Source organism: Dendrobates tinctorius, unplaced genomic scaffold (genome assembly GCF_039654945.1).
Source record: "Dendrobates tinctorius isolate UK_male_01 unplaced genomic scaffold, ASM3965494v1 ptg000397l, whole genome shotgun sequence".
NCBI classification, from domain to species: Eukaryota; Metazoa; Chordata; class Amphibia; order Anura; family Dendrobatidae; genus Dendrobates; species Dendrobates tinctorius.
In genome coordinates, this window is record NW_027362063.1 from 1,106,553 (window position 1) to 1,125,580 (window position 19,028).

The 19,028-nt window shown below is 40.1% G+C and overlaps 1 protein-coding gene across 2 annotated transcripts in view; it reads right to left on the reverse strand.

Annotated features, from left to right (window-relative positions):
• GGT1 (gamma-glutamyltransferase 1) overlaps window positions 1-19,028 on the reverse strand; it is a 198,469-nt gene that overhangs the window by 124,822 nt on the left and 54,619 nt on the right. The window contains exon 2 of one of the 2 annotated variants that reach the window (XM_073563777.1): window positions 10,405-10,528. The exons of the other annotated variant lie outside the window; for it this stretch is intronic. Within the exon in view, the coding sequence (XP_073419878.1) occupies window positions 10,405-10,415 (11 nt within the window). The 5' untranslated portion in view covers window positions 10,416-10,528. The remainder of the gene's footprint in view (window positions 1-10,404; window positions 10,529-19,028) is intronic. 2 annotated transcript variants of the gene reach the window in all.

Sequence of the window (19,028 nt, forward strand, 5' to 3'; positions counted from 1 at the left end):
AACGATAATAATGACCCCCTTACTCACGTGGGGGGTGTGCTATAAATATATGTCTCACTATAAAAAGTGAGTAACAGTTTGTAAAATACAACCAGTCTCACTGCCCAATAAACATGAATGAGTCTGTCACTAGGAAGAAAAAAAAAAAAATCATACTGACCGTCCAGATTACTGTTCATGTCATGGGCAATGGTAACAGTCTTGAGTTCAGAACATAGCAACTCCTCTCCTGATGGACTTTGATGAATTCCAGTAGTGGTGTAATGCTCAGTCCAAAAAAAGTTAGCAGGCTAGTAGTGGGTAGACTCCAAAAGAAGGGGGTCACCTCTGCTATAATCGCGGGCGATGCTCCGGCCGGTAGCAATCGCCCAATTCCCCCGATAATGCACTGCCCGTTAACAGTGGGACATGCAGCGGGAGACGCGGTGAATGCCGGCAAGGTACAGGACCTTGCGTGACGTCACAGTCACGTGTTGAGTCACGTGACCGGCTTAGAATGACTGACAGGATCAACAACCAATCCTACGCGTTTCGGAGGCTTACTGCTTCCTTCCTCAGGGATGATTCCTGTCATGGAGGTGACACCTATATACCCAGCCCGTATAATGTATTAGTCCTATTTGTTGAAGGCAAAAAGTTCAATCTCGCTATTCAAGCCATTTGGTCTGAGAGTATTCATTTTAAATATCCACTCACTTTCTACTTTTGACATTTGCTCAATGAAGTTACCTTTTCTCCAGCATTTCTTAACTATTTTAATACCGGTTACCGTAATTCCCTTAATAGAACCTCCATGATGTGTAACAAAGTGATTAGAAAGAGGATGACCGGTAAATTTATTAGTAATATTGCGAAGATGTTCAGCAATTCGTACCCGCATTGGACGAATAGTTCTTCCAATGTATAGTTTACCACATGGACAGATTATCCCATAAATAACCCCTTTTGTATTACAATCAATAAAATCAATTATATTGTTCTCAATACCTTTATTAATAATCATTTTTTGTTTCTTAGTGTTTAATTTTTTACATGGTCCACATTTCTTACATGGGAAAAAACCACTAATAAAGACTCGTTCACCATTAATTTTTCTATTTGAAACTCTTGGGATTGAAGGTGCTATCAAGTTCCCAAGATTATTTGCCTTCCGAAAAACAAATCTAGGATACGTGGGCAGTAATTCCCCAATAATTTTGTCATTTTGTAAGATATTCCAATGTCTACTAACAATATTCCTAATGATCCTGACATTGGAATTATATTGTAAAATAATCGGAATTTCATTCTTGACAAAAGCATCATTAGGAATACGTTCTTTTATAGGGTCCAGTAGTTGATCTCTTGGTATTTTTCTAACTATTTCTGTAGTTTTTTCCAATGTTTTTACATCATATCCCTTATATTTAAACTTAATGTTCATGGATTCTGCTTCTTTTTCAAAATCCTGTTGTTTAGAGCAATTTCTATGCGCTCTAATGAGCTGACTCTTAGGGACATTTAGAAGCCATTTCGGGAGGTGGCAGCTATCTAGAGAAATAAAATTTTTTGAATCCGTAGGTTTGTGATATACTTGAGTCTGAATGGTATTCTCCTCAATAAAAATCCTCAAATCTAAAAAATTTAGCTCTTTGTGACTAATATTTGCAGTAAAGTTTAAAAAATAACAATTTTTATTTAGATCACTTAAAAATTCGTTTAATAAAACATCGCCCCCTGACCAAATGAAAAAAATGTCGTCAATAAAGCGACGCCATAGTACCAAATTTGGCCGTAATTCCCCATCCATATAAATGGTCTCAAGTTCCCATTTTCCCACATAGAGATTGGCATAGCTCGGGGCGAATCTTGTGCCCATAGCTGTGCCCCATTTCTGGGAGTAGTAGTTCACCCCAAATTTAAAATAATTGTGCGTTAGAATAAATTCAATACAATCCAAAATAAATTCTCTCTGTTCCTTAGGTATCACACTATCCTTGGACAAGAAGAACTCGGCTGATTCACACCCTTTTTTATTTTGTATCACCGTGTATAATGAAGTTATATCCAGGGTCCCCATAATATAGTGGTCCTGCCATACCACATTTTTTAAAAGTTTCAAAATGTGGGTACTATCTTTTAGGTACATAGGGAGAGTAGGAATCAATTTTTGTAAATGACAATCCACATATTTCGATAAGTTGGATGTAAGACCCCCTATAGCAGATATAATAGGTCTTCCTGGTGGATTAGTTGGGTTCTTATGCACCTTTGGTAGGTAATAGAAATATGGAACCCTTGGAAATGGGGTATTGATAAAATCCCTCTCCTGCTTATTTAGAAAGCCTTTTTCAAAGCCATTTCTTATAAGCTCACCCATTTCTTTAATGTAGGGATCTGAAGGGTCGTTTTCCATTAGTTGATATGTCCGTGTGTCCCCTAAAATCCGCAAGGCTTCATTTTGATAATCTGTCGTGTTCAAAATCACGATACCGCCCCCCTTGTCGGCAGGCCTAATAGTGATATTTTTGTTATTTTGTATTTGACTAATAGCCTTCTCTTCTTCCTTTGAGAGATTATGCTTAAATTTGTTGCACCTTTTGTCTGAAACCTTCCTAATGTCTTGTATAACATTATTCTGAAAGGCATCAAATGCCTCCGAATACTCCTGAATAGGATTAAAGTTGGATTTTTTTCTTAATCCAGTGTGTATATATACATTCGCTGTAGTTGGTTGATCTACCGAATCAGTACCGGATAATCTTTTCTTAATGTAATATTTTTTTATAGCCAATTTTCTCATAAACATTTTGATACCAACAAATGCCTGAAATTTATTAAATCCTACACTAGGAGCATATTTAAGGCCTTTATTTAATAGACAAATCTCATTGTCCCCAAGTGTATGATCACTAAGATTAAAAATTTTTTGTTGTTGATGAGGAGCAGGAAGGGTTACTTGCGATGATGGTGATTTATTCTTTTTTTTGGTAGATTTCCCGCCCCTACAGCCTCTTTTGCGCGTTTTTTTTGGGCCAACTGAAAAAACGGAAGATGGCTTTGCTTCGTTTTCAGCTGTGCTCTCTTAGGGTCTTTAATACACGTAGCACTGTTACTATTTGTCTTTTTCATTATAGGTGGTTGATGAATCTGCTCATGACCAGGACTTGAAGCAGTCATCCCCATGTTCTCTAAAGTTGAAAACCTATTATGTGTGCTGACTGAAGGCAACGGTGTAGAATTAGTCAAAGGGTCTTCTACATTATTCATATTTTCTATATTGGAATCCATACAATTATTGTTCTCAACAGTCGCACTATTCGTCGGTTGCTCAAAATTAGAAGTTAGATGTATAGAGAACCTATCACTAGAAGAGAGAAAAGAGTTCTCAACCCCCTGTGTTTCATCAAGGGTTACCAATAAACTGGGGGATTTGAATGGGGGGTTATGACTGTCTTTATGTAAATTATTACCAGCAGTCAAAAAATCCCTCCCAAATTTTCTACGTTTCCTTTCTATAATTTCTTTTTCCTTGGATTTTATCCTTTTACTAATATTATTAGATAAATGAATAATTTCTGGATGTAGCTCATAGGGTTTTAAATCTTCAAAAAGTTTTGAGATTTCTTGGCGGATCGCCATCAAGCCAGTTCTTCTCTTCTCTATTATGAATGACACAGTACGTTTAGAAAAATCCTCAAACATAGCATCCCACTCCAATTTAGTGTCTGGATCACCTATGTCACCTGTTAAGGGCTTATAGACCACTAAACCTTTGGGTATGCAATTAAATGATAAATAGCTCTCCAAAGTGGCTATTTCCCACAGATCCCTCATTTCTTTTATTAGATATTGTTCCAAAGATTTTAGTTTTTTAATAACCAAATTAAGATCTTCTTTTGTAGAAACAATGGGTGAACCTTGTTGTGGTAAATGAAAAAATTTTTGTATATTATAGATCCTTTCCTTCCTGTCTGACCATAAGTTAGTCATTTCTAGATCCTCAGAAGGGGGGAAAAAGAAAAAAAAAAAAAACTAAACAAATGGATGTATACAATAGATAGATAAAAACACTGCAGCCTGGCTGAAGTAGTGGCAAATTATCATAAATGAAAAAAATAAATTTTTAAATTTTTAACAGCCAATGGCGCTGTGCAGGGGTATAGCAGCTGCAAATTAACAGACTACGCCACCTATCCGTCTGAATGTTAAAACCATTAAAAATACAACAGGAATTTGCGCTAATAATACCCGCATAAAAAAACTCTCTCTGTAGGGAAAGCAAAGATAGATGCCAAAGAATATTAATATGCTTCTGTGCAAAACGATAATAATGACCCCCTTACTCACATGGGGGGTGTGCTATAAATATATGTCTCACTATAAAAAGTGAGTAACAGTTTGTAAAATACAACCAGTCTCACTGCCCAATAAACATGAATGAGTCTGTCACTAGGAAGAAAAAATCATACTGACCGTCCAGATTACTGTTCATGTCATGGGCAAAAAAAAAACAAAAAATGATTATTAATAAAGGTATTGAGAACAATATAATTGATTTTATTGATTGTAATACAAAAGGGGTTATTTATGGGATAATCTGTCCATGTGGTAAACTATACATTGGAAGAACTATTCGTCCAATGCGGGTACGAATTGCTGAACATCTTCGCAATATTACTAATAAATTTACCGGTCATCCTCTTTCTAATCACTTTGTTACACATCATGGAGGTTCTATTAAGGGAATTACGGTAACCGGTATTAAAATAGTTAAGAAATGCTGGAGAAAAGGTAACTTCATTGAGCAAATGTCAAAAGTAGAAAGTGAGTGGATATTTAAAATGAATACTCTCAGACCAAATGGCTTGAATAGCGAGATTGAACTTTTTGCCTTCAACAAATAGGACTAATACATTATACGGGCTGGGTATATAGGTGTCACCTTCATGACAGGAATCATCCCTGAGGAAGGAAGCAGTAAGCCTCCGAAACGCGTAGGATTGGTTGTTGATCCTGTCAGTCATTCTAAGCCGGTCACGTGACTCAACACGTGACTGTGACGTCACGCAAGGTCCTGTACCTTGCCGGCATTCACCGCGTCTCCCGCTGCATGTCCCACTGTTAACGGGCAGTGCATTATCGGGGGAATTGGGCGATTGCTACCGGCCGGAGCATCGCCCGCGATTATAGCAGAGGTGACCCCCTTCTTTTGGAGTCTACCCACTACTAGCCTGCTAACTTTTTTTGGACTGAGCATTACACCACTACTGGAATTCATCAAAGTCCATCAGGAGAGGAGTTGCTATGTTCTGAACTCAAGACTGTTACCATTGCCCATGACATGAACAGTAATCTGGACGGTCAGTATGATTTTTTCTTCCTAGTGACAGACTCATTCATGTTTATTGGGCAGTGAGACTGGTTGTATTTTACAAACTGTTACTCACTTTTTATAGTGAGACATATATTTATAGCACACCCCCAACGTGAGTAAGGGGGTCATTATTATCGTTTTGCACAGAAGCATATTAATATTCTTTGGCATCTATCTTTGCTTTCCCTACAGAGAGAGTTTTTTTATGCGGGTATTATTAGCGCAAATTCCTGTTGTATTTTTAATGGTTTTAACATTCAGACGGATAGGTGGCGTAGTCTGTTAATTTGCAGCTGCTATACCCCTGCACAGCGCCATTGGCTGTTAAAAATTTAAAAATTTATTTTTTTCATTTATGATAATTTGCCACTACTTCAGCCAGGCTGCAGTGTTTTTATCTATCTATTGTATACATCCATTTGTTTAGTTTTTTTTTTTTTTTTTCTTTTTCCCCCCTTCTGAGGATCTAGAAATGACTAACTTATGGTCAGACAGGAAGGAAAGGATCTATAATATACAAAAATTTTTTCATTTACCACAACAAGGTTCACCCATTGTTTCTACAAAAGAAGATCTTAATTTGGTTATTAAAAAACTAAAATCTTTGGAACAATATCTAATAAAAGAAATGAGGGATCTGTGGGAAATAGCCACTTTGGAGAGCTATTTATCATTTAATTGCATACCCAAAGGTTTAGTGGTCTATAAGCCCTTAACAGGTGACATAGGTGATCCAGACACTAAATTGGAGTGGGATGCTATGTTTGAGGATTTTTCTAAACGTACTGTGTCATTCATAATAGAGAAGAGAAGAACTGGCTTGATGGCGATCCGCCAAGAAATCTCAAAACTTTTTGAAGATTTAAAACCCTATGAGCTACATCCAGAAATTATTCATTTATCTAATAATATTAGTAAAAGGATAAAATCCAAGGAAAAAGAAATTATAGAAAGGAAACGTAGAAAATTTGGGAGGGATTTTTTGACTGCTGGTAATAATTTACATAAAGACAGTCATAACCCCCCATTCAAATCCCCCAGTTTATTGGTAACCCTTGATGAAACACAGGGGGTTGAGAACTCTTTTCTCTCTTCTAGTGATAGGTTCTCTATACATCTAACTTCTAATTTTGAGCAACCGACGAATAGTGCGACTGTTGAGAACAATAATTGTATGGATTCCAATATAGAAAATATGAATAATGTAGAAGACCCTTTGACTAATTCTACACCGTTGCCTTCAGTCAGCACACATAATAGGTTTTCAACTTTAGAGAACATGGGGATGACTGCTTCAAGTCCTGGTCATGAGCAGATTCATCAACCACCTATAATGAAAAAGACAAATAGTAACAGTGCTACGTGTATTAAAGACCCTAAGAGAGCACAGCTGAAAACGAAGCAAAGCCATCTTCCGTTTTTTCAGTTGGCCCAAAAAAAACGCGCAAAAGAGGCTGTAGGGGCGGGAAATCTACCAAAAAAAAGAATAAATCACCATCATCGCAAGTAACCCTTCCTGCTCCTTATCAACAACAAAAAATTTTTAATCTTAGTGATCATACACTTGGGGACAATGAGATTTGTCTATTAAATAAAGGCCTTAAATATGCTCCTAGTGTAGGATTTAATAAATTTCAGGCATTTGTTGGTATCAAAATGTTTATGAGAAAATTGGCTATAAAAAAATATTACATTAAGAAAAGATTATCCGGTACTGATTCGGTAGATCAACCAACTACAGCGAATGTATATATACACACTGGATTAAGAAAAAAATCCAACTTTAATCCTATTCAGGAGTATTCGGAGGCATTTGATGCCTTTCAGAATAATGTTATACAAGACATTAGGAAGGTTTCAGACAAAAGGTGCAACAAATTTAAGCATAATCTCTCAAAGGAAGAAGAGAAGGCTATTAGTCAAATACAAAATAACAAAAATATCACTATTAGGCCTGCCGACAAGGGGGGCGGTATCGTGATTTTGAACACGACAGATTATCAAAATGAAGCCTTGCGGATTTTAGGGGACACACGGACATATCAACTAATGGAAAACGACCCTTCAGATCCCTACATTAAAGAAATGGGTGAGCTTATAAGAAATGGCTTTGAAAAAGGCTTTCTAAATAAGCAGGAGAGGGATTTTATCAATACCCCATTTCCAAGGGTTCCATATTTCTATTACCTACCAAAGGTGCATAAGAACCCAACTAATCCACCAGGAAGACCTATTATATCTGCTATAGGGGGTCTTACATCCAACTTATCGAAATATGTGGATTGTCATTTACAAAAATTGATTCCTACTCTCCCTATGTACCTAAAAGATAGTACCCACATTTTGAAACTTTTAAAAAATGTGGTATGGCAGGACCACTATATTATGGGGACCCTGGATATAACTTCATTATACACGGTGATACAAAATAAAAAAGGGTGTGAATCAGCCGAGTTCTTCTTGTCCAAGGATAGTGTGATACCTAAGGAACAGAGAGAATTTATTTTGGATTGTATTGAATTTATTCTAACGCACAATTATTTTAAATTTGGGGTGAACTACTACTCCCAGAAATGGGGCACAGCTATGGGCACAAGATTCGCCCCGAGCTATGCCAATCTCTATGTGGGAAAATGGGAACTTGAGACCATTTATATGGATGGGGAATTACGGCCAAATTTGGTACTATGGCGTCGCTTTATTGACGACATTTTTTTCATTTGGTCAGGGGGCGATGTTTTATTAAACGAATTTTTAAGTGATCTAAATAAAAATTGTTATTTTTTAAACTTTACTGCAAATATTAGTCACAAAGAGCTAAATTTTTTAGATTTGAGGATTTTTATTGAGGAGAATACCATTCAGACTCAAGTATATCACAAACCTACGGATTCAAAAAATTTTATTTCTCTAGATAGCTGCCACCTCCCGAAATGGCTTCTAAATGTCCCTAAGAGTCAGCTCATTAGAGCGCATAGAAATTGCTCTAAACAACAGGATTTTGAAAAAGAAGCAGAATCCATGAACATTAAGTTTAAATATAAGGGATATGATGTAAAAACATTGGAAAAAACTACAGAAATAGTTAGAAAAATACCAAGAGATCAACTACTGGACCCTATAAAAGAACGTATTCCTAATGATGCTTTTGTCAAGAATGAAATTCCGATTATTTTACAATATAATTCCAATGTCAGGATCATTAGGAATATTGTTAGTAGACATTGGAATATCTTACAAAATGACAAAATTATTGGGGAATTACTGCCCACGTATCCTAGATTTGTTTTTCGGAAGGCAAATAATCTTGGGAACTTGATAGCACCTTCAATCCCAAGAGTTTCAAATAGAAAAATTAATGGTGAACGAGTCTTTATTAGTGGTTTTTTCCCATGTAAGAAATGTGGACCATGTAAAAAATTAAACACTAAGAAACAAAAAATGATTATTAATAAAGGTATTGAGAACAATATAATTGATTTTATTGATTGTAATACAAAAGGGGTTATTTATGGGATAATCTGTCCATGTGGTAAACTATACATTGGAAGAACTATTCGTCCAATGCGGGTACGAATTGCTGAACATCTTCGCAATATTACTAATAAATTTACCGGTCATCCTCTTTCTAATCACTTTGTTACACATCATGGAGGTTCTATTAAGGGAATTACGGTAACCGGTATTAAAATAGTTAAGAAATGCTGGAGAAAAGGTAACTTCATTGAGCAAATGTCAAAAGTAGAAAGTGAGTGGATATTTAAAATGAATACTCTCAGACCAAATGGCTTGAATAGCGAGATTGAACTTTTTGCCTTCAACAAATAGGACTAATACATTATACGGGCTGGGTATATAGGTGTCACCTCCATGACAGGAATCATCCCTGAGGAAGGAAGCAGTAAGCCTCCGAAACGCGTAGGATTGGTTGTTGATCCTGTCAGTCATTCTAAGCCGGTCACGTGACTCAACACGTGACTGTGACGTCACGCAAGGTCCTGTACCTTGCCGGCATTCACCGCGTCTCCCGCTGCATGTCCCACTGTTAACGGGCAGTGCATTATCGGGGGAATTGGGCGATTGCTACCGGCCGGAGCATCGCCCGCGATTATAGCAGAGGTGACCCCCTTCTTTTGGAGTCTACCCACTACTAGCCTGCTAACTTTTTTTGGACTGAGCATTACACCACTACTGGAATTCATCAAAGTCCATCAGGAGAGGAGTTGCTATGTTCTGAACTCAAGACTGTTACCATTGCCCATGACATGAACAGTAATCTGGACGGTCAGTATGATTTTTTCTTCCTAGTGACAGACTCATTCATGTTTATTGGGCAGTGAGACTGGTTGTATTTTACAAACTGTTACTCACTTTTTATAGTGAGACATATATTTATAGCACACCCCCCACGTGAGTAAGGGGGTCATTATTATCGTTTTGCACAGAAGCATATTAATATTCTTTGGCATCTATCTTTGCTTTCCCTACAGAGAGAGTTTTTTTATGCGGGTATTATTAGCGCAAATTCCTGTTGTATTTTTAAAGTGCAGATAGTGCCTAAAGACACCCTGGACCACCACCAGCCACAGAGGGAAGGTAGAAAGATATACAAATCTATAATTCAAGAGGCATATGGTATATTGAGGGAAACAGAGACCAAGATTTAAAGGTATATAGCAGAGCTACACCAGAAAAACCTATATCACCTCAAACAGAGGTGCCGAATATGAATAAATGTCCATGATTATATATATAGAAAGAGCCACTGCCTATAACATATGGTGTGCTCAATTAAACCTCATACCAACTATTGCCATAAGCCCACATGCTACCTAAAAGGGAAAGAAATCCTTCCCACGGAGGGCTTGACTATTACCCATCTAAAGGGGTTAAAAAACCACATCCATGTTTAATGTATAGCAGCGACTGATCCATGATGGTTCTATACTTGAGCACCAGTGTGTTATGATTTTACATATAAAATGCTCATATATACCTTGGTTATTGTATTTTGTCAACATTGTTCTGTGTTTCGCACAGGGTCTTACCTAGGTCTCATGGACTACAGGGCCAGGGAAAAATCCTGGCTGGGGCAAGCGGATGAATTCTTTGGACAGGATGGGACAGGTGGTACACGGGCTGGCAATCACAGGAATGATGTTTTATTCGAATCTACAAAGAAATTACTTGTCAAGCGTACTAAAATTTGGTGGAATAGAATTTTTCTTGAAAAGTATATTGTTAAGGCCATGATACCGAGGGGTCTACGAGTTCGGGTATTACCCACTTTCCCCATCGATGATACAGAATTTGTGTCTGGTTGGGAGGACGCCTGCGGGACATGTTCAGTGGCTCTTATGAAATTACTGGTAGACCATAATACTAAATCAATCAATGGTTTGGATAAGGAAATAGATCAGGTGTTGGTAGATCTTAGAGCTAATTGTACGAGTGAACAATTGAAAGGATATGAAGATGACCTTGAAAAGTCGGTTGATATGGTGGTGAAGAAAATTAAGTATACACAGGCTTCTAAATTCAATAGAGATCTTAAGGACTACCAAGATAAAGTGGTTTACCAGTGGAAAAGATATTCTGGGAATTCGTCATCCTTACATCAGAGTGTTTCCAATACCTCTATGTCTTCGCTTGGTACCCACTCTGAGGCCTCTACCTCTTCAATAGTTACCCGGTCTAGGGGGAACTATGGGCGGATGAAAAATCATAATTTTCGCACATATAAAAGGATGAGAAATTATTCGGTGGAAGGCCCGAGTAGGGATAATAAGGTAATCAATTTGAGTAACCATATACTCACTAGATCTGATTGTGCATTGCTTTACAAAGGCCTATCATTTTCACCAGTAGCTGGTTTTGATAGATTTACGGCTATCAAGGACCTGCATATTTTTGCTAGGTCCTTGTTATTTAAACGTTTTTTCTATGATGATAACTTAAATAAATTGTTCCCTACAGAAAAAGAACAATCAGCCTTGAGGATCCTTGAGGAACTGGCTGAGGAACACGTGTCCACGGAGGGAGGTAAGATACCTCCATCTTTGAAGATGCGCTCCAAGAGGTTCCCCCCTCTCTCGAATTGTAGTGTTATAGATCTATTCGTGAAGGTGGTCAGCAATGAATTTTTAAAGGTACCAAAATATATTAAAATGGATAACTTAACTGGGGAGGAGAGGATACGATTGAGTTACTTGAAGAGTCTCCCCGACATAGTGATTAAGCCGGCGGACAAGGGAGGAAACATCGTCTTATGGCCGAAAAATATGTATGAGAAGGAGGCCATGCGACAGCTTTCTAATGATGCGCATTATAGGAAGATGACGTTTAATCCCTTGTCCGCCTTCTGCACACAGCTGAAGGGGATTCTCATTAGAGCGAGAGAAGCTGACATCATCTCTGGTGAGCTTTGTACCGCATTAATAGTAACTGAACCCATGGTACCGACTTTTTATCTCCTCCCCAAGACGCATAAAAATATGCAGATCCCTCCAGGAAGACCTATAGTTTCGGGGCGGGGGGGCTACTTGGAGTGCGTCAACAGGTGGCTGGATTCCCTCCTCCAGCCGCTTGTGGAGGAGTTACCCTCTTATCTTAAGGACACGAACCAGTTGTTGCGTAAAATGGATGGCCTTACGTTAGATGATGATACACTTTTAGCCACTATGGACGTTGAATCGTTGTATACGAGTATTCGCCATAGTGATGGGCTACGAGCGATCAAATTCTTTTTATCAACATCTAATCTTTCCCTTGACTTGCGGGCCTTGGTTTTGGAGGTCTTAGAGTTTTCCCTCACGCATAATTTTTTCACGTTTAGGGGGTCCTTCTTCCTGCAGCTCCAGGGGACGGCTATGGGGGCGGCATTTGCACCATCCTACGCCAATTTGTTCCTGGGGTTGTGGGAGAGGGACCTCCTGATGTCAGATCGGCTGTCATCTATGGAGCGCGTCCCCTTGTGGACGCGCTACATAGATGATATCCTGATGATCTGGCAGGGGGATGTAACATCACTTGAGAGTTTCATTTCGGAACTAAATGGAAACAGCCTTAATATTCACCTTATTGCCAAATTCGATAGGGATAGGGTGGAGTTCCTGGATGTCTTATTGAGTAGAGGTGTAGAGGGGACTATACAAAGCACCATCTACAGGAAGCCTACTGCCACGAACATGCTCCTGCACGCGTCCTCCTCACATCCGACACACATGGTGCGGTCTGTACCAGTCGGCCAGTTTTTGCGTCTCCGACGATTGTGCTCAACTGAGGTAGAGTTTGAAAATCAGGCAAGAGACTTGAAGGGTCGCTTTGCAGACAGAGGATATAGTAATAGATCTATTAAAAGAGCTTATTTACGAGCTAAACATAGTAATAGAAACTCTCTCTTGTATAAAACGAATGTCGAGCCTAAAAAATCAGAGGTAGTGAGATTTATTACTGACTACAATGCACGATCAGAACAGGTAAGGAGGATTATAGATAAATCTTGGAACATCTTGAAGACAGACCCGATTTTAGCTAAGATTATTCCCGAGAAACCCCAAATAGCATTCAGGCGGTCTAAAAATTTACGGGATCACTTAGTTCGGAGTCATTATATAGGGGATCCCCCCAGGACTTTTCTGGATGAGTTCAATCGGTCTCGGAAGGGGGGTAGTATGGCATGTGGCCGCTGTGTGGCCTGTATTAATATGGTTAAAGATGACACTTTTATAGACTCTTCGGGACAGAAACAATATAAGATTGTTAAAAATATTAATTGTACGTCCCGGAATGTCATCTATTATGCCACATGCCCCTGCTCCCTGATCTATATCGGGCTTACCACACGACAACTGAAAGTTCGGATCAGGGAGCATGTCCTGGGTATACAAGCCGCGGCAAGTGAAGAAGATATCCATCTGCTCAAAACACTACCAAAACATTTTAAAATATATCATAATTGCGATAGTGGTGGTCTGAGAGTCAAAGGTATTGACATGGTGGATGTGGGGATTCGGGGAGGAAAAATATCTCAAAGATTAGCCCAAAAAGAAACACGTTGGATATGGACCCTTAATACGGTACATCCAAATGGATTGAACGAGAGTTTATCCTATATTCCATTCCTGTGAGGTGGCTGTCCGGTATGGGACGGTGCCGGTGCATATGGAGGTGCAGCAGTGGTTGTTTTTATTATTAGTTTTTATCTTTGTATTGTTTTTTTAATTTACTGTTTGTTTTTTAGTCTTTCACCTTGGAGCCATTCTCGGTTTTTCGTATATACTGCACCTGGTGATGTGATTGAAGTGGCTAAGTTATCCTGGATTATCTGTGGGAGAGTCCGAGAAGATGAGTGATGTGGAGTCGGACGTATCCAAATTAAGAAGACCATATATTCTGGACGGTGGAGGTGTTTTCACCTCGAAACAATGAACTTGATACTGATAACGGTTTATTTGGACTCCAATGCATACAGTATTTCTGGAATATTTTGCCTTTGGGCATGATATATAATGATTACCCATATATATGGGATTTTGTCTTTGTTTTTGGTTTTGTTTTTTGGTTTTTGTTACTGATATATGCACACATCTATAGATATTTAGAGATATGGACCTATTCTAATCTGTAATATTGTCCCATTTATTGATGCTGTATAGGGGAGAGTCAATTGTGTGTACTTGCGTGTCGGGTGTTTGCTAGTTTAATGAGATCATTTTTGGAATGTATGGTGAATGGATATCTCGACAGTTGTCCCGGGTGGGATACCTTTTGTATCCCATTTGGGATATGGATAGTGGGGATTTGTCTCCCCGTAGTGGGAATATATGAGAAAGTCTTTTTGGATTTTTTGAGATAGTATAATGTAAGTGGGATTGGTTGCTCTCATGGTATGGGATTTGAAATGATGATGGTTTACGGGTTTAATTATTATTTTTGTTTTCTTTAAATTTTTTTCCTCTTTTGGTCACGCCGTTTTGAATAGTTAGGTGTAATGAGGCATGCTATATGCTGGTATAGCGGTATTCCGATGTTTGGCCCCTTATTGTTTTTATAATATTGTGCACGTTTGCCTTGGGCTTTGCCCTGTATAAAAATGGCCGCCGCATGATCACCTGGTTGCGCAGGCGCGCTCGCTGCTTCTGTGTGGGTTGGTGCTCCGCCCATGTCGGGTGCCGGATCACGTGGGCCCGCGTAGATCCGGACGCGTCATGGATGGGAGGCGCCACTCATCGCGGGATGTGTGAGAGACGCGCCCGCACCACTTCCGGTAGGCGCATATAAATACGGGCAATTAGTGCTGTACACTCATGCCCCCTGAGGAAGGAGCAATCGGCTCCGAAACGCGCGTTGGGGTGACACCTGGACCACCTGGTCATTTGAGGACTGTATTGAGGTAATGTTGGTGTGGGTTTTTTAACCCCTTTAGATGGGTAATAGTCAAGCCCTCCGTGGGAAGGATTTCTTTCCCTTTTAGGTAGCATGTGGGCTTATGGCAATAGTTGGTATGAGGTTTAATTGAGCACACCATATGTTATAGGCAGTGGCTCTTTCTATATATATAATCATGGACATTTATTCATATTCGGCACCTCTGTTTGAGGTGATATAGGTTTTTCTGGTGTAGCTCTGCTATATACCTTTAAATCTTGGCCTCTGTTTCCCTCAATATACCATATGCCTCTTGAATTATAGATTTGTATATCTTTCTACCTTCCCTCTGTGGCTGGTGGTGGTCCAGGGTGTCTTTAGGCACTATCTGCACTTTAGTCTGCATTTTGCACATGTCCGTCTTCTTGTCCTTTTATGTCCTTTCTAATAAAGAAACATTTATATGATGATAAAGGATCTTTTGGTCGTATTTTTGTGGTTTCCACATCCATGTTTAATGTATAGCAGCGACTGATCCATGATGGTTCTATACTTGAGCACCAGTGTGTTATGATTTTACATATAAAATGCTCATATATACCTTGGTTATTGTATGTATGTATGTATGTACAGTATGTATGTATATTATATACATACATACACACACGTAACAAACAATCTGTGCTCATTTTGCCATGAATATACCGAAGGACATACAGTTAGACAGGGCTTGCCTTGTGCTCGTGCTGCAAGAAGCAGCCTGTGCTTGGCAATACTTCATGCTTCTAGCATTCTCCTGACTTTTCCAATTGGCTTGAATGGTGCCAGCGCTGCCCGCACAACATTACATCACAAGAGGACCACAGGCAGGCTACAGCAATCAATCTTACAACAGACCTCATTTTGAAGCTGCATTAATCTGCACTTAGATCTGTTGGTTATTTAACCCCTTCCTGACATGAGACGTACTATCCCGTCCACGGTACCCGGGCCCGTATGACCGGGGACGGGATAGTACGTCTACCGCGATCAGCGGCGCCCACGTGGTGAGCGCCGCTGATCGCGGCCGGGTGTCAGCTGATTATCACAGCTGACACCCGGCACAATGTGTCAGGGGCGGTCACAGACCGCCCCCGACACATTAACCCCTTGCACACCGCGATCAAACGCGATCGCGGTGTACCGGGAGTTAAAGGGAAGCATCGGCAGGGAGGGGGCTCCCTCCGTGCTTCCCTGAGCCCCCCACGGCAGCGCAATGTGCAGCGCTGCTGCGGGGGGCTCCTTTCCTCCAGGCCCCCGAATCCAAGATGGCGACGGGGGCCTTCGGGGGCCTGGGGAAGCTGGCTTCCTCAGTGCCTGCAAAGCGCAGGCATGAGGAAGCCTTGTGCACTGCCTGTGACAGATTGCTGATCTGTCACAGTGATCTGTGATGTGACAGATCAGCGATCTGTCACAGGACAGTGATGTCCCACCTGGGACTATGTAATAAAGTAAAAAAAAAATTAAAAAAAAGTGTAAAAATAAATTTAAAAAAATCGCCAAATAAATTAGTAAAAAAAAAAAAAAATATTCCCCAATAAATTCATTTTTTGAAAATAATAAAAAAAAAAGCAATAAAAGTACACATATTAGGTATCGCCGCGTCCGTAATGACCTGCCCTATAAAACTGTCCCATTAGTTAACCCCTTTAGCGAACCCCTTAAAAAATAAAAATAAAAAACGAAGCAAAAAATAATGATTTATTATCATACCGCCAAACAAAAAGTGCAATAACGCGCGATCAAAAAGACGCATATAAATATCCATGGTACCGCTGAAAACGTCATCTTGTCCCGCAAAAAACGAGCCACCACACAGCATCATCAGCGAAAAAATAAAAAAGTTATAACTCGCAGAATAAAGCGATGCAAAATAATTATTTTTTATATAAAATAGTTTTCATTGCATAAAACCGACAAAAACATAAAAAAACGACCTAAATGAGGTATCGCTGTAACCGTACTGACCCGAAGAATAAAACCGCTTTATCAATTTTACCGCACGCGGAACGGTGTAAACGCACCCCCCCCAAAAGAAATTCATGAAACGCTGGTTTTTGTTCATTCTGCGTCCCAAAAATCGGAATAAAAAGCGATCAAAAAATTTCACGTGCCCGAAAATGGTACCAATAAAAACGTCAACTCATCCCGCAAAAAATAAGACCTTACATGACTCTGTGGGTCAAAATAAGGAAAAATTATAGCTCTCAATATGTGGTGATGCAAAAACTATTTTTACAATAAAAAGCGTCTTTTAGCGTGCGACAGCCGCCAAACATAAAAACCGCCATAAATAGTAAATCAAACCCCCCGTTATCACCCCCTTAGTTAGGGAAAAATAATAAAATAAAAAAAATGTATTTATTTCCATTTTTCCATTAGGGTTAGGGCTAGGGTTAGGGCTAGGGGTGTGTTGGGGTAGGGTTGGGGTAGGGTTAGGGCTAGGGTTAGGGGTAGGGTTAGGGCTAGGGTTAGGGTTAGGGCTAGGGTTAGGGCTAGGGTTAGGGGCGTGTTGGGGTTCGGGTTGGAGTTAGAATTGGGGGTTTCCACTGTTTGGGCACATCAGGGGCTCTCCAAATGCAACATGGCGTCTGATCTCAATTCCAGCCAATTCTGAGTTGAAAAAGTCAAATGGTGCTCCTTCCCTTCCAAGCTCTGCTATGCGCCCAAACAGTGTTTTACCCCCACATGTAGGGTAGCAGCCTACTCAGGACAAATTGCAAAACAATTTTTGGGGTCCAATTTCTCATGTTACCCTTAGGAAAATAAAAAATTGGGGGCAAAATATCATTTTTGTGGAAAAAAATGATTTTTTTATTTTCACGTCCGAGTGTTGTAAACTTCTGTGAAGCACTTGGGGGTTCAAAGTGCTCACCACACATCTAGATAAGTTCCGTGGGGGGTCTAGTGTCCAAAATGGGGTCACTTGTGGGGAGTTTCAATAGTTTAGGTACATCAGGGGCTCTCCAAACGCACATGACACCCGCAGACCATTCCATCAAAGTCTGCATTCCAAAACGTCACTGCTTCCCTTCCGAGCCCCGACGTGTGTCCATACAGTAGTTTTCTCCCACATATGGGGTGTCAGCGTACTCAGGACAAATTGGACAACAACTTTTGGGGTCCAATTTCTCCTGGTACCCTTGGGAAAATAAAAAAATGGTGACTAAAAGATCATGTTTGTGGAAAAAATACGAATTTTTTATTTTCACGCCCGGGCGTTGTAAACTTCTGTGAATCACTGGGGGGGTCAAAGTGCTCACCACACATCTAGATAAGTTCCTTGGGGGGTCTAGTTTACAAAATGGTGTCATTTGTGGGGGGTTTCCACTGTTTAGGTACATTAGGGGCTCTCCAAAGGCAACATGACACCCGCAGACCATTCCATCAAAGTCTGCATTCCAAAACGTCACTACTTCCCTTCCGAGCCCCGACGTGTGCCCATACAGTAGTTTTCTCCCACATATGGGGTGTCAGCGTACTCAGGACAAATTGGACAACAACTTTTGGGGTCCAATTTCTCCTGGTACCCTTGGGAAAATAAAAAAATGGTGACTAAAAGATCATGTTTGTGGAAAAAATACGAATTTTTTATTTTCACGCCCGGGCGTTGTAAACTTCTGTGAAGCACTGGGGGGGTCAAAGTGCTCACCACACATCTAGATAAGTTCCTTGGGGGGTCTAGTTTACAAAATGGTGTCATTTGTGGGGGGTTTCCACTGTTTAGGTACATTAGGGGCTCTCCAAAGGCAACATGACACCCGCAGACCATTCCATCAAAGTCTGCATTCCAAAACGTCACTACTTCCCTTCCGAGCCCCGACGTGTGCCCATACAGTAATTTTCTCCCACATATGGGGTAGCAGCGTACTCAGGACAAATTGGACAACAACTTTTGGGGTCCAATTTCTCCTGGTACCCTTGGGAAAATAAAAAAATGGTGACTAAAAGATCATGTTTGTGGAAAAAATACGAATTTTTTATTTTCACGCCCGGGCGTTGTAAACTTCTGTGAAGCACTGGGGGGGTCAAAGTGCTCACCACACATCTAGATAAGTTCCTTGGGGGGTCTAGTTTACAAAATGGTGTCATTTGTGGGGGGTTTCCACTGTTTAGGTACATTAGGGGCTCTCCAAAGGCAACATGACACCCGCAGACCATTCCATCAAAGTCTGCATTCCAAAACGTCACTACTTCCCTTCCGAGCCCCGACGTGTACCCATACAGTAGTTTTCTCCCACATATGGGGTATCAGCATACTCAG